This window comes from Bufo gargarizans, chromosome 4 (genome assembly GCF_014858855.1).
Source record: "Bufo gargarizans isolate SCDJY-AF-19 chromosome 4, ASM1485885v1, whole genome shotgun sequence".
Lineage (NCBI taxonomy): Eukaryota > Metazoa > Chordata > Amphibia > Anura > Bufonidae > Bufo > Bufo gargarizans.
In genome coordinates, this window is record NC_058083.1 from 479,848,497 (window position 1) to 479,864,867 (window position 16,371).

Genomic DNA, 16,371 nt, shown 5'->3' on the forward strand with positions numbered 1-16,371 from the left:
TATTTATAGTTACCTAATCAGTATTAATTACAGTCACTCACATTGGTTGAATTGGCACATGGATACACATGTGAGCAGTAACGCCAAGTCAAGGCTTCAACCCTTGTTACTGACCAATCACACACCATGCTTTTCATTAATACGCATTTGGTATTCCAGATGTTTTGGACTACACCTCCCATAATACTTTACCAGCATGATGGGAGATGTAATTCACAGCATGTGGACAGCCTATGGGTGCCGACCTCTGAACTCGCGGTGATCACAGTACACAATGCTGGAGCAGCTCGTCACCTGTCAGATGCCCCTTCAATGCTCCCGCCAGGGCGCGGGCCTCACACATGGGCTTCTTCATTCCACTTCAGGTACTTTGTGTTCCATAGGAGAACATGCTGGTCAGAGTTGTGACACAATTTTTTTTTATTAAAATGGTTAGAGCAAATGGCAGAACAGACGCAGTGCAGCAGACGGACGGTGCACACATACACAGCAGACGGGGATTACAGAATCCAGTGAGAGACGGATTTGGTGGCAGATATGTCCCTCTGGATGGGGGCCGCTTCTCATCCTTCTCCAAGTGACGAGATGACTGCAGTTTCGTAGCAAAAAACATGCCATGGCATAGGAGATATAGGGAATTTTTATTTATTTTTTTGTTAAAATTAGGGTTGTACACATCTAACACACAGGCCACAAATATAATACACTGCCCCCCCAAATATGCTGCAGTGCACATACATCCCCCAATATACCGTACCGCACAGACAGCCCCCCCATATACTGCACAGACAGCCCCCCCCATATACTTCACAGACAGCCCACCCATATACTTCACAGACCTCCCTATATAATGAGCAGACACCCCCTCATATACTGAGCAGACAGCCCCCATATACTGAGCAGACAGCCCCCCATATACTGCGCAGACAGCCCCCCCATATACTACGCAGACAGCCCCCCATATAATGCGCAGACAGCCCCCCATATAATGCGCAGACAGCACCACATATACTGCGCAGACAGCCCCCCCATATACTACGCAGACAGCCCCCCCATATACTGCGCAGACAGTTCCCCCCATATACTGTGCGACAGCCCCCCAATACACTGCGCAGACAGCCCCCCAATACACTGCGCACACAGCCCCCCCATATACTGCGCACACAGCCCCCCATATACTGCGCAGACAGCCCCCCCATATACTGCGCAGACAGCCCCCCATATACTGCGCAGACAGCCCCCCCTTATACTGCGCAGACAGCCCCCCCATATACTGCGCAGACAGCCCCCCCATATACTGCGCAGACAGACTCCCAAATATACTGTGCAGACAGACCCCCCCATATACTGTGCAGACAGACCCCCTATATAATAGAACCTATATATAGGAGGACAATCAATCAAGAACCAATATGAGAATAGCTCCTGCAAAGGGTTAAAAGTGCTTTTGGCATGGATATTCATGCTTACCCTCGGCGCTTGCGCACTGGGACGTAATTTTTCCCTACCACCACATTGCGCAGGCGCGCATATCGGGTGGATTTTAATGAGTTAACTGCGCTTGCGCACTGACCCGTGATTTTTCCCTACCTCGGCTCCCCGACGCATGCGCAGGTTCCCGGTGTGCTGCTAAGTTCAGCCTTGAGATTTTCACTAGAGTGTCCTTTTGGGCATGCGCAGATGGAGAAAAGTGAGACACGCCTCCCGACGTCATCGCTGATGCGACAGGAAGTCAGAGGGTAGGGAAATCTCACGAGGTAGGGTAGTATAACGAATCACCTGCGCTGTCTAGTTTGAGTTCACGTCACTGCAAGGCATCAGAAGCAACCAGCAGCGACTGGCGCAGCGCATACCACGTGACCCCCTACAGTGACTTACTTCCGCCCTCGAGCCCCTCCCACACTCACCTCCCCGCCCCTTCCCTTAATAAGGCGTGGCCAGCTAGTAACGTAACGTGAGCTGCCACCGGTCGTTTTGTAGCTTGGTTGTGTCGTCATTGGGTCGGAGGGCGAAAATGGGGGCTGCAGAGGCGGACAGGACCTTGTTTGTAGGGAATCTGGACCCGAGAGCCACGGAGGAGCTGCTGTTCGAGCTGTTTCTGCAGGTTAGGGCTCGGGAGTGTAACGGGGATCGAGGGCTTTTCCGGAAGCCGCAATATTATTGACCGTTGTGGACGGTTTGACGAATTATGTACAAAGCTAATATGCGGTACCGTATGTATGACGCGTCTGCTGTGCACTACTACTAACAACGAGGAGGGCCATGGAGAGCAGTTTCCTTATTGTCCGCTAGATGGCAGCGTGGAGCAGGGCATGCACTGGTAGAGGCTGCACTGGAGACCTTATTGGGGTACTTTCACACTAGTGTAGAATCCGACAGGCAGTTCAGTTGCCAGATCCGGAAATCCGTGTGCAAACGGATACCATTTGTTAGGGTACTTTCACACTAGCGTTTTTCTTTTCCGGCGCTGAGTTCCGTCCTAGGGGCTCAAATCCGGAAAAGAACTGATCAGTTTTATCCTAATGCATGCTGAATGGAGAGTCAGTCCTTCAGGATGCATCAGGATGTCTTCAGTTCAGTCTTTTTGACTGATCAGGCTTTTCAGAAAAACGTAGCATGCAGTATTTTTACCTCCGGCCAAAAAGCCTGAACACTTTGACTGAACGCCTGATCAGGCTTTTTTCCCATTGACTTGCATTAACACCGGATCCGGCCCTGTGTGTTCAGTCAAAACGGATCCGGCTTTTGCATGTTAAACCCGAAAAATGTGAAAAAAAAGTCAGTCCATAAATGGCGGATCCGTTTTTTCCAATGCATTTTTTCATTGTGATCGAAAGCCTGATCAGGATTCAAATGTAATCCGTTTTCACACGTTTTTCCGGATCCGGCGGGCAGTTCCAGTGTCGGAATTGAACGCCGGATTAAAACAACGCTAGTGTGAAAGTAGCCTTACTGGATCTGTCTCTAATGTCATCTGGAAAAACGGATCCGGTATTTTATTTCTTTTCACATTTTTAAATGTTTGTCCATGTGCGGACTGGGAAACCGGATCCGTTTTTCTGGAACACTTGGTACCGGATCCGGCATTAATACATTTCAATGGAAATTAATGCTGGATTTGGCAATCAGGCAAGTGTTCTGGAATTTTGGCCGGAGAAATTACTGCAGCATGCTGCGATATTTTCTCTGGCCAAATACCGTAAAATTTACTGAACTGATGCATCCTGAACGGATTGCTCTCCATTCAGAATGCATTAGGATAAAACTGAGCCCTTAGGACGGAACTCAATACTTTAACGCTAGTCTTAAACTACCCTGAGCTTACAGAGCTACAGCAGTGTGTGTGTGTATGTATGTATGTATACATATATATATATATATATATATATATATATATATATATATATATATATATATATATATATATATATATATATATATATATATTTTATGTAGGGCTTGGCTCTCCTGTCTGGTGTGCTGGGCTGTCAGCAGGCAGCACTTATGGCAGTATATATATCACACACACTATAGGAGCCAGTTTCTGGTATGTACAACCTGTGGCCCTCCAGTGGTTGCAAAACTACAACTTCCATCATTCCTGGACAGCCTACAGCTATCAGGATATGCTGGCAGTTGTCGTTCTGAAACGGCTGGAAAATACGAACTCCCTCCTTGTGCACTCCATATTTCTTTCTCACCGCCGTCAGTATAAATGGCTATTCTTGTTCGCACAATATTAGCATTTTGTCTATAATTTGCAGAATGGCCGCATGGGTCCGCAAAAGACAGATTTTCCTTTAGCAGAGAGAGAATTAGAGAATTGCCAATGGAAAACGTAGATGTTCTACGGGACTTAAAGGGGTTATCCCATCATAATGATCACTGTTAAATCTGTTAATGATTTGACAGTGATCATTTTTGTAAATATACTTTATTAACAAATCCCCACCGTTTAGGCTAAAATTCATACCCACTTACCTGATTGTTGTGGCTCGGTCTCCCCTGGTTACGACCATTGTTCTTCTCCAAAAGCCGGAAGGTCGCGCTTGCCCAGAAGACGACTCCTTTTCTCCCGGCCGGTCCGCTCGCTGTTCTGAACGCGCACGCTGCCGCGCATGCGCGACAGTGACTTCTTCCCAACCAGAATAGTACAGAGCTGCGAACGCGCATGCCGGCTCTGTAGGAATAAGTCACCATTGCGCATGCGCGGCGGCGTGCGCATTCAGTCCAGCGCGCGGCACGGCCGGGAGAAGACTTCAATCAAGATGAAGCCCGCCCCCAGCCAGAATCCAGGAAGCGAACGCGCGGCGGCAGCAGGTAAGTATGAAAACGCTTAGTGGGATAACCCCTTTAAGAAAATGAAAATACTTGTTACTTTATTTTAAATATATTCTCTATTACACTAGTTATAAGGACTTTTTTTTGGTCTGGGGAGCAATCCTCAGGGGAAATAAAATGGCCGCTGTCCTATTGCACACAACCTGTCCTAATCACACAGGAGGACAAGTTGCTTCACAACACTGAGGTAAAGAGCTGTCTCATCCTCCCCTCTGCTTGTTAGGAATTATGGTCCAGAATACAGCTGATAAAATCTTCTGCTGAATCTCTGTAGGAATGGAGTCCATGAGGAGACATGAAGTACAGAGGAGGTGGGGATAATGAGCAGCAGCTCTTGTGTGCAGTCTCCATTACCACAGTCTGTCCTCTCTGTACTTCATGTCTCCTCATGGCCTCCATTCCTACAGAGATTCAGGTGAAGATTTTATCAGCTGTATTCAGGATTATAACCCATGACAAGCAGAGAGGAGGATGAGGCAGCTCTCTAGCTCAGTGTTGTGAAGTAACTTGTCCTCCTGTGTGATTAGGACGGCGGCCCTTTTATATCTCCCAATTATGGCTAATGAAAGGTATTTGGGAATATATTTATAAAAGTAATATCTAAGTATTTTCATTTTCTTAATTCCCACAGAACCCCTTTAAGAGCAAACAGTCAGTTGAAGGTGTTTTCTGTGGCTAGAATATTGATGTCCTATCCTCAGAATGGGTCGTCAGTATCGACTCAGTGGGGGTCCGACTCCTGACAACCCTGCCGATCAGCTGTTTGAAGAGGCTCTAGTGCTCCAATTTCTTCCTAGGCCAGTGATGTCATGTGGCCTAGGCGCAGCTCACTCCCATTTAAATGAATGGTCCTGGACTGCAATGCCCAACACGGCCACTATACAGTGTATGGCACTGTGCTTAGTATAGTGAGGAGACTGGAGGGCCACAGCTGATCAGCCAGAAGTCAGACCCCACTGATCAGATTTTAATGACCTATCCAGAACATAAGTCGTTAATATCTTACTCCCAGGGCCCTTGTATACATTATACTTACCTGATCCCCAGCACGCTTGTCGCTCTGGTTCCCTGCATGTCCGCCGCTGCATCTCCCAGTCTCATGGATCAAAACATATGAGGGGGCGGACAGCCTCAAGGGGTCACCGTCGCGGCCTGCTATTGGCTGCTCCAGAACACACACCCCCTTGCCGAATGTTTTGATCTGCGTGCTGGGGAGATGTAGCGGCTGTGCAGGGAACCAGAGGGCCAAGTTTGCCGGGGAGCAGGTACGTATAATGTATATGAGGGGCCCGGGCATTGAAGGGGGTCTTCTAGAATTTGGGTAACTCCTTTAATAAAGTGTATTACTAAATACGTTTAACTTTCCCTGCACTTTTAAAGGAACACTGACAGGCCCTATAAACATATGTAGTTATTCCTATGCAGTCATAGATCTATTAAAGTGTATTCCAATGATATGAGTACCCCCTGTCCGCTTTGTAAACCATGTAAAAACAACGTTATATTCATCTGTCAATCACATTTCTTTATGCCCAAGGGGTGTTTTTTCTCATACTTTTGTGCCCAGCCGCGCCTCAACTGTCGATTCCTAGCGCCGCCCAGCTCATGGATATTCACTGCACTGGGCGGCTCTTACATTCCCCCATCCTGTCACCCGAGAGAAGAGTTTCTTGGCCGGCGTAGGCGCATTAACCATCTGAGTTTCTGATGACGTCAGCGCTCTGAAGCGCTGGATACGAGTGCCTTGGAGGAGAGATCAGACGCATTCAATTACAGGCTTGGGAGGGTGCCGGCGCATGCGCAGATGGTCCGATTGAGGCCGATGCCCATAAGTATCTATCGGGCATGCGCGGGAACTGACAGGATCGGGGAATGTAAGAGCCGCCCAGCGCAGTGAATATTAATGAGCTGGGCGGCGGTAGGAATCGACAGTTGAGGCGCGGCTGGGCACAAAGGTATGAGAAAAACGCCCCTTGGGCATAAAGAAATGTGATTGACAGATGAATATACAGTTGTTTTTACATGGTTTACATTGCGGACAGGGGGTACTGTTATATCATTGGAATACACTTTAATAGACCTATGACTGCATAGGAATAACTAAATGTTTATAGGGCCTGTCAGTGTCCCTTTAAGGGGTTGTTTTTTTTTTTTAAATATAACTGACGACATACCCTCTGGGTCAGTCGTCAGTATCTGATCAGTGGGGAACAACCCCTTTAACTGCCAGTTCACACTGAGGTTTTGGCTCTGATTTTGAAGCTTTTTCTGCCTCAAACCTGCCTTCTGTTAATTCTAGTGTTAGTGCTGTTTTCTAGAAAGTGTGATTTTATTTTTTCAGAAAGCTGGAAAAAAAATATAAAAAAAAATCATCATGTGCTATCTTCAGATAGAATTTGCAATGAAAATCTATTTAGTTAATTTGAAGCAGAAAAAAGTAAGTAATCAAAATCTGCTCCAAAAACAGCCTGTAGTACAAAATCTGCTTATTCTGAGGCGATTCAGGTCCTGATCAGCTGCAAAAAGTGTGAACATGCTCTAAGGCCTCTTGCACACTAACGTTTGCGTGCCGTGCTGCGGCCTGCAAATTGTGGGCCGCAATGCATGAACACCCACCATGGGGCAGCGGATCGCGGACCCATTCACTTTAATGGGACTGCCATCCGCAAAAAGATAGGACATGTTCTATCTTTTTGCACAACAGAAGTACGGGACGAAACCCCACGGAAGCACTCTGTAGTGCTCCCATAGGGTTCCATTCCGCATCTCCGGACCCATTGAAGTGAATGGGTCCGAGTCCGTGATGTGGAATGCACACGGAACGGTGCCCATGTATTGTGGATCTTCAAATGCGGTCTGCTATACGGCCATTGAGCGCACACGTTCGTGTGCAATAAGCCTAAGGATGTATAAGGTGACTGATGCAGGGGTTAATAGACATAATACGAGCGTCTCCTCTTCAGATATGGCTTTGTATTTCTAATGGGCTGCTTGGTTTTCCAGGCTGGACCTGCACTGAGCGTTAAAATCCCCAAGGATAAAGATGGCAATCCGAAATTATTTGCTTTTGTAAACTTCAAGCATGAAGAATCTGTTCCCTATGGGATGAGTCTGTTAAATGGAATCAAACTGTTTGGACGGCCTCTGAAAATCCAGTACCGATCAGGTAAATGGGTCGTCTCTCGTGTTCTAGGAGGACATGGGGCAGTGACTATAGCTGCTGTGTCTAGGAGGCGGACATGGCTCCTCCCGACTGCTAGGAGCGAGCTAAGCAGTTTTAGCTTGGTGTCTATAGATAGCGGATGGTGTCGGTCTCCCTCACCATTCTGTCCTCCCCCCAAGAAGACAAAATGGGACCGGGCAGCCCTGTCACCTGCCAGCCATGAAGTCTCTTGGTTCACAACAGCCTTCCCATTCAATCAATTCTCCTGTGGGTGCAACGTATTGTTTACAGTTCTTTATGGAGCTACTCCAGCCTCCCCTTGGCTTCCTCAGCCCTGTGAGGGATATTCCAATTTGGGCTTCCCTTCCCAGTTCTCCCAAACCAGGCAGCAGTTTCTTCTGGATGACTCCGTCTTCTGTGGCCTATAGGGCCTCATGCTTCTGGCTACTGCGGCCTTCCTCCTCCTCTTGGTGGCGTGGAGCACATTCTTTTCCTGACCTTTAGTGGGGGACGTCCTACCTCTCCTGCTGTCACTTGCAGCCCAGGGCTTTGCTATTTTTCTTTCTTGGGTACATCAGGGCCAGGATATTGCCCGTTTGCTCTCTGGGATCCTTATCCTGGTAGCACACATGATCTAGTAGCATCCAACCAGTCTCGCACATGCCAAGACAGATGGGCAGAGACTTGGGGTCTGTTTATATGTCAGCATCCGTTCCGCAATTTTGGCCTCAAAAGATGCAGACAGCACAACATGTGCTGTCCGCATCCGCATTCTGTTTCGTGGCCCCGCAAAAAAATAGAACATGTCCTATTCTTGGCCACTGACAAGAAAAGGCATTTCTGTCATAGTGCCAGCCATATGCGGTCCGCAAAAATTCACAACACACACGGCTGGTGTCTGTATTTTGCGGATCTACAATTTGCGACCCGCAAAACTGTTGCGGACGTGTGAATGAACCCTTCTCAAAACTGATATAAAGTAAAACTTAGTTACCCGTAGCAACCAATCAGATTCCGCCTTTAATTTTTCAGAGCTTGGAAAATGAAAGGTAGAACCTGATTGGTTGCTATGGGCATCTAAGCTACTTCTCCTTTACTCTAGTTTTTATAAATCTTCAGTTTATTTATGTTGTTAAATCCAACTTGTCCCGCTTCCCCCGACTGTGGATTGTATGCAGAGGCTGATGGCTATTGTACTCTACAGCTGAGGCAATTAACAGAGAAGTGGCCCTATCTATAATACTTTTAATCATTCAATAAAAAATAAAAAAATTAACAAATCACAGCAAGTAGTGCAAGTAAACCAGTGCACAAGTTAAGAAAAGGAACGGTCTTGCTGCTTTGTAGATTATCGGTAACGGGGGGTCTCCCAACATTGAGCCCGGGGTCTTGCCCCCTACTTGGCCTGAGCTACGTTTTGCGCTGATAAGGGCGACCCCTCTGAGCCGTCCCTCAAATCTGACTAGGGCTTCTTGCTGTACCCTAAGGGCTTGTTCACATGACCGTTGGAAGCCTGTGCTGTGGACCGCAAATTGTGGTCTGCAATGCCTGGGCACTGACCGTGGCCCAGCCGCATTAGGATCACGGACCCATTCACTTGAATGGGTCCGCGATCTGTCCGTTCCGCAAAAAGATAGAAAATGGTCCATCTTTTTGTGGTGCAGAGGCACGGAACGGAACCCCAGGAAGCACTCCGTAGTGGTTCCGTTCCACATTTCTGGATTTGTGGCCCCATTGAAGTGAATGGGTCCGCCTCCATGATGCAGAATGCACACAGAACGGTGCCTGTGTATTGCGGGTCTGCAAATGCAGTCCGCAATACGTCAACGGGCAGCACACGTTCGTGTGAATGAGCCCTAAGTGAAATGGTTTCCAGACTCTGGAATGAAGAAATAGGAAACGCTGCAGGGAAGTCCCAGATAATGATTCAAAAATGTCGGGACCGTAGCTCAGGCCAAATAGGGGCATTTCTGGGCAAGACACCCGGCTCGACATTGGGAGACCCCCTGTTAGCAATATTCTACAAAGCGGTAAGACCGTTCCTTCCCTTAAACTGCGCACTGGCTTACTTGCACTACTTGCTGTGATTTAATATTAAATATATTATAAATTAGTTTTTTGTTGTTTTTAATTGAACAATTAAAAGTTTAAGTATTCTAGATAGGGCCACTCTTTTGTTTATTGCTTTTGAAAATGGGGGCGCCCGACCTCTGTATCCTACTAACCATATGTGATGTTGGTTGTGTTACGGTCTACTCTACATCTAACAAATATTATTTGATCCATTTTCTTAGTCGCTTCCATGTATTCTGAATATTAAGGGCTTGTCCACAGAATAGGTGAAAAGTGTCAGTGGGGCTTCAACAGCTGGGACCCCCACCAATCGCAGCGTAGGTTGTGTCCCCCCTGTTTGAATGGAGTGGTGGTCAAGCATGTGCACTACTGTTCCTTTTTAAACTCTATGGGCTGCCTTTGACAGTGTACCCATTTACCCACAGCTTCATTTACATGTGAGACTTGGGGACCCCCATTCTCAAGATCAATGGGAGTCCCAGCAGTCGGACTCCCACTGGTCAGAAACTTTTCTATCCTGTGTCTTTCTTCCGGAGGAGAGCTTTTTAATGACTTTACCAATTATGTATAGTAGGAGAGTTTACCCAAAGGCGAAAAAGAAAAATGTAAAATTCTGGTTCTCTTATTGCCTCTATTTTCTTATTTTGCCAGGGAGCAGTCACGCCTCTCAAGATGCAAATAATGCAGCATCCTCTCCACATGGAAACGGTGGCTTTGGCAGTGGTCCATCACCCAACGGCAACAGGTAAGCTGTAACCTGAGCTGCAGTAGCAGAATGGTGACTATATGCTGTACGAGCGCCAATTGTAAGACCCCACCAATCTGATATCGTAGACTTATCATGTAGACTGGTTATCAATATCTTGGACCTGAAAAACCCCTTTAACTGTTCATTTGCATGTGGATTAAAGGTACTGATTGCTGTGCGACAGGTATTACACTTGGCTGAGGTAGCCCTACAAGGCAAAGTGCCTGGTGTAACGGTGAATTTCCTGGGGACACACTCCGTTAAGTGTGTGTATTAATCCCTTAAAGGTGTATTTCTGTTGTGACAAGCTATCCCCTATTGACAGGATAGAGGATAACTATTTGGTCATGAGGATTTGGATTCCTGAAGTGAGCGGGGCAGCAGGTCATGAATGATCCACCCCCTCACCTGAACGCCGTAGAAAAATTTAAATAAACTGCTAAAAAAAGTTCAACACCAAGCGATCAAAAAGGGCCCCCCCCCCCCCAAATAGTACCAATAAGTCACATCATACAAAAAAAATGTGCACCTACACAAGACGGTCGCCCCAAAAATTGAGAATATGGAGAAACTAAAATATTTTTTTTTTCAAAAATGCCTTATGTAAAGCAAACAACTAAAAAAAGTAGTCATGTTTGGTATTGTCGTGTCTGTAACAATCTGCTGTATAAACATACCACATGATCTCACCTGTCAGATGAACATTGTAAAAAAAATACAAAATAAAAACTGTACCAAAACAGCAATCTTATTTATTTTGTTACCTTGTCTCTCAAAGTGTTTTATATAGAGCAACCAAAAATCATGTGTACCCTAAAATAGTACTAACAAAACTGCCACCTTATCCCGTAGTTTCCTAAATGGGGTCACTTGTTTTGGAGTTTCCACTCTAGGGGTGAATTATACCAGTGAAATCTGCCTTCTAAAAACCATATGGCGTTCCTTTCCTTCTGCGCCTTGCCGTGTGGCCATACAGCAGTTTCCGACCACATATGGGGTGTTTCTGTAAACTACAGAATTGCTATTAACCCTTGATTTGTTACTGGAAAAAATGGATTAAAGGGATTCTGTCACCAGGTTTCACCCCTTTAAGATAAAAATATGGTTATGTTCAGGGAGCTTTAACCATTCCTAATGTGGTCTTATAAATGTAATCTGTAGGCTCATTTTGCTAAAAATACGCTATTAATAACCTGTCAGTCATAAAAATAAGGTGCCCAAGGGGATGTAAATGGCTCCAAGCTGCCGCCCTCACCTGCTGCCGTTCGTGCCCAGCGCCGCCTCATAATCTTCTGTGATGCCTCCAGCTCTCCCTCTGTAACATCGCTGTGAAAGCCTCCTGCTCGCTCTCTCTCCCTTCTCCCTCCTCCTGCTGCAACATCGCAATGTTACGGAGGGGGGAGAGAGCGATGTTACAGAGGGAGAGCTGGAGGCGTCACAGAAGATTGAGGCGGCGCTGGGCACGAACGGCAGCAGGTGAGGGTGGCAGCTTGGAGCCATTTACATCCCCTTGGGCACCTTATTTTTATGAATGCCATTACTAACCTGGCAGATTTTTAGCAAAATGAGCCTACAGATTACATTTATAAGACCACATTAGGAATGGTTAAAGCTCCCTGAACATAACCATATTTTTATCTGGAGGGGGTGAAACCTGGTGACACAATCCCTTTAAAATGGAAATTCTACCAAAAAAAGTGAAATTTAATCTCCATATTACTTTAATTCTTGTGGAACCCCTAAAGTGTTAACAAAGTTTGTAAAGTCAGTTTTGAATACCTTGAGGGGTGTAGTTTCGAAAATAGGGCTATTTATGGGTGCTTTCTATTATGTAAGCCTCACAAAGTGACTTCAGATCTGAACTAGTCCTTTTTAAAAAGTGGGTTTTTGAAATTTTCTGAAATTAAGATTTGCTTCTAAGCTTTCTTGCGTCCCAAAAAAAGAAAATGTCATTTACAACGTGATCCAAACATGAAGTAGACATATGGGAAATGTAAAGTAATAACTATTTTAGGAGGAATCACTATCTGTTTAAAATGCAGAGAAATTGCAATTTTGAAAATTCCGAAGTCTTCAAAATTTTTGGTAAATTTTTTTTTTTTTTTTTGAGTCTTGGCATTAATTGTGTGCCAAAAATGACATGGAGACCTTATTTTGCGAGTTGGTATAAGTGGTTGTGCAAAATTTTCTGTCGCTTTTTTTTTTTAACTTTCCTTTAACTTTTTTCCCTCCGTACACCATGCAGGATAAAAACATTTTTTATATTTTTGAAAATTGAACACTTCTGGACGTGTAACTTTTTGTAACAAAAAAAAAACTCTCTATGCAGTAGGAGCTAAAGAAAAAGGTCATGTGTGTCTGTATCGTGGGTTCATTGCATTACTTTTTTCTTTTATTTTCTTTACAGATACGACTATAGTTCGGACATGAGACACGACTACTCGCCGCCTGTTCCAGGCTATCAGAAACCATACTCTTCTCCAGACAGTCTTCAAAAACAAGCAATGGTGACTGCACAAATTTTCTGTCTATTAGCGTAATGTGCATCAAATATATTAAGAGGGCTGTGCTTGTAAATAAACTTGTTGCATCTTGTGGTGTCCGTGCACCAGATCCTGAAATGAAATCTAGGCCAGAGTTGGAAAACCAGTGTTGGTTAGATACATTTACCTTAATAAGACTGGCATATGAAGCGCCATTGTTTAGCAAATGTTTACCAAGGCGTTGTTGGAAAAGACACATGTCCATCAAGTTCAACCAAGAGATGGGAGCATGAGGGGTAGCGTCAGATCTAGAACTCTCTTGTATCTACCAGTTGACCCAGAGGAAGGTAAAAAAAATTAACCCCTAAAGCATGAGCCTATATGCCCTACAGTGGAAATTTCACTCCAGATTCCCCCAGTGGCAATCAGACTTGGTCAGCCTGCACAGTGCATGATAATGGACATTCTTGTAGTGGAATCTGCAGGGAAAAGCCACAGATTAGCTCCATGTCAAAGTCCCACAAGTATTCTGCTGCCATACACCAATTCAATGCCCAACTAAGGGTACTTTCACACTAGCGTTTTTCTTTTCCGGCATAGAGTTCCGTCATAGGGGCTCAATACCGGAAAAGAACTGATCAGTTTTATCCCCATGCATTCAGAATGGAGAGAAATCCGTTCAGGATGTCTTCAGTTCAGTCACTGAACGGCGTCTTGGACGGAGGAAATACAGCAGCATGCTACGGTATTATCTCCGTCCAAAATTCCGGATTAGATGCCTGATCCAGCACTAAAAATACTGCAATGCCGTCCTTCCGGTCTGTGCATGGCGTTTGACATCCGGAGAGATGGATCCGTTTTTGCAATGCATTTGTAAGACTGATCCGGATCAGTCACCAAATGTTGTCTGTTTGCATGCAGATTGCCTGTTCCGGCGACGGAGCTGCTTGCCGGATCACTCTGCCGCAAATGTGAACTTTTGTTCTCTGTAGGATAAGTCTGGACAAGAGATCTGTGGCAGAGGTTTCCTCCCAGTTCACTGCACATGCATATGTATGGGTAGATCAGCAGGAATGGCTATCTGCCAAACGAGTACTCGGCTGACTAATTTTGTGTATTGCCAGCAGGGCTGTGGAGTCGGTAGATAAATGCTCCGACTCCTTCGTTTTTTTGTACTTCCGACTCCTCTGTATTTAATATGCGAATGTATTTTATACATTCCTTGAAGGAAAGAAAGGCAACATACATGTCATTACCAAATGACTACTGGCTGGGAAGCCAACAGTCTACTGTATTGAATAGTTTAAGCAAAAGACAAACACAATGAAAACAACAGTTTTATTCATTTTTTTTAATCAAGTGGCTGGATAGTAGCAGCAGGCATAAACATCAGGAACTTTACAAGTTAAAAAATACAAACCACATTATTTGGTTGTTTTAGAACAAAAACAAAGCTTATCTATATGAACCAAAAACAAAATCTGTAAAACCTAGAAATGGTTTATATTAATCTTCACATCACTGAACGCGTTTGTTTTGCGGTTACGTGAGGCACTGCATGCATTGGCCTTTATTCTTACAGTAGAGAAGTCATTAATTATAACTGTTTATGAATTCGGACATTTAAACTTGCTTTTTTAATTTTTTTTATTCCAATTTAAATTTCGTCGGAGTCGGTTAATTTTTTGCCGACTCCGATTTTTGCTGACTCCGACTCCAGGTACCCAAAATTGACTCCGACTCCACAGCCCTGATTGCCAGCTTTAGAAGCAGCTGACTGACATTGCATACAGTTATTTAGTCTATGACCTACAACAGGGATCAAAAATCCACAGCACTCCAGTTGTGGTCCATCTACAACTCCCAGCATGCACACTTCCTTAGTTATTCTCTGAATTCTCAGTTGAATGTGCCAAGTTGGGAGTTGTAGATTCCCTTTATCTTTAATTGCTTTGGCTATGCAGAAAGTATTCACAACTTTTATTAAATTAACGTATTTCTCTTTTTCCCCAGATGAATAACTTTTACAGACAAGGATCTTCTCATGGTTCCAACTCGGAGATGTCTAACACTAATTCCTCTGCATCAAATTACTCCCCCTACTACAGTCCATATAATCCAAGCTCCTCCCAGTCCGCCCCAGTGCGCTATGAGTCCTCCCACAGCCACCGAAAAATAAGGAACCAAACCTCTCATCCTTATCAGAACGATGGTTACCAAAGCAGTAAAGACGCCTATTACAGGGGAAGTCCGGAGGAGCACTACTACGAAGATCGCGGTCCTCAGAGAAAAGAGCCTAAGTGGCGCCATTCTCGCTATTAAAGAGTCTCGTTTATACCTGTAAGGAGAGATCGGTTTCAAGGAGTCTTTCATAATTGTGTGTTCAAGAAGAAAATACATTTGCCTAGAGTCCCATACAAGGTTGGAGACAAAGCTCACACATTTTGGAGTGGGAGAATGTGACGTCATGTATCGCCCTTTTTTTATATATATTTTTAATTTTTATTTTTTTAATGGGAGTTTTAAAAAAATTGTATTCACTGTGGGGAAAAAAATATTGGTTAATTTAAAAAAAAAATTGAAAATTGTTGCATGTACATGAAGCTACATATTCTATTCTGTATTGGAATACCTCATGTCTGGGGGTCCTGCATTGTAAAAAGAAGGAAAAAAAATGTAATATTGGAGATGATCAGTGTTGTACTTAACGGAGCAGTTCACTTTATCACTACCCCTGCATTAGACAAGGCTAGAAAAAAAAAATCCCATAGCAGAAGTGTCTCCATGCTGGGGGTATATGCTGTGTATTTTTCTGCTGCAAAAATTTTACAGTAGCAGCAAAGTGGATGATATTTAAAGGGAACCTGTCACTGGGATTTTGTTTCGAGCTGAGTACATGGTTTGCTAGATGGCCACTAGCACATCCGCAATACCCAGTCCCCATAGCTCTGTGTGCTTTTATTGTGTAAAAATAAAAAAAACGATTTGATACATATGAAAATTAACCTGAGATGAGTCCTGTACATGAGATGGGTCAGGACTCATCTCAGGTTAATTTGCATATGTATCAAATCAGTTTTTTTTACACAATAAAAGCACACAGAGCTATGGGGACTGGATATTGCTGATGTGATAGCGGCCATCTAGCAACCCATGTCCTCGGCTCTATACACAAAATCCCGGTAACGGGTTCCCTTTAAACAGATCTCATCCACACGCAGTTTAAAAAAAAAAAAAATCTTCAGCGTGTCGGCTTATGCTGCAGAATTTACCCTTTGCAATGCATCGGGTGAAAAATGACAATCGCGGTACAGTTTATCCTGAAAGCTGCAAACATGGAGGGGGCGACAGAGGTAACCCCAGCCATAGTTTGTCATTGCTCCCGATATGTGCTTAAAGTGGTTGTCTCCATTCTCTGCCATTTGGCGTGGTGCTCATGCTTGCACGCTACCACTCTATTCAGCTCTGAGCGCTCGTCTGTCCGGTAGCCCCCTAGAACTGAATGGAGCAGCAGGGCATGCACATGTCTGCCACTCCATTCAAAAGGGGAGCACAAGCCCCCA

The 16,371-nt window shown here is 44.8% G+C and overlaps 1 protein-coding gene across 1 annotated transcript; it reads left to right on the plus strand.

The window, feature by feature from the left end:
* The first annotated feature begins 1,950 nt into the window (after positions 1–1,950).
* Positions 1,951–15,741, plus strand: RBM7 (RNA binding motif protein 7). Its single transcript, XM_044291330.1, has 5 exons — positions 1,951–2,104; positions 7,345–7,507; positions 10,229–10,322; positions 12,733–12,832; positions 14,822–15,741. The coding sequence occupies exons 1-5, from the start codon at positions 2,015–2,017 to the stop codon at positions 15,128–15,130; spliced, it is 756 nt and encodes a 251-aa protein (XP_044147265.1). The 5' UTR covers positions 1,951–2,014; the 3' UTR covers positions 15,131–15,741.
* The last annotated feature ends 630 nt before the right edge of the window (positions 15,742–16,371 follow it).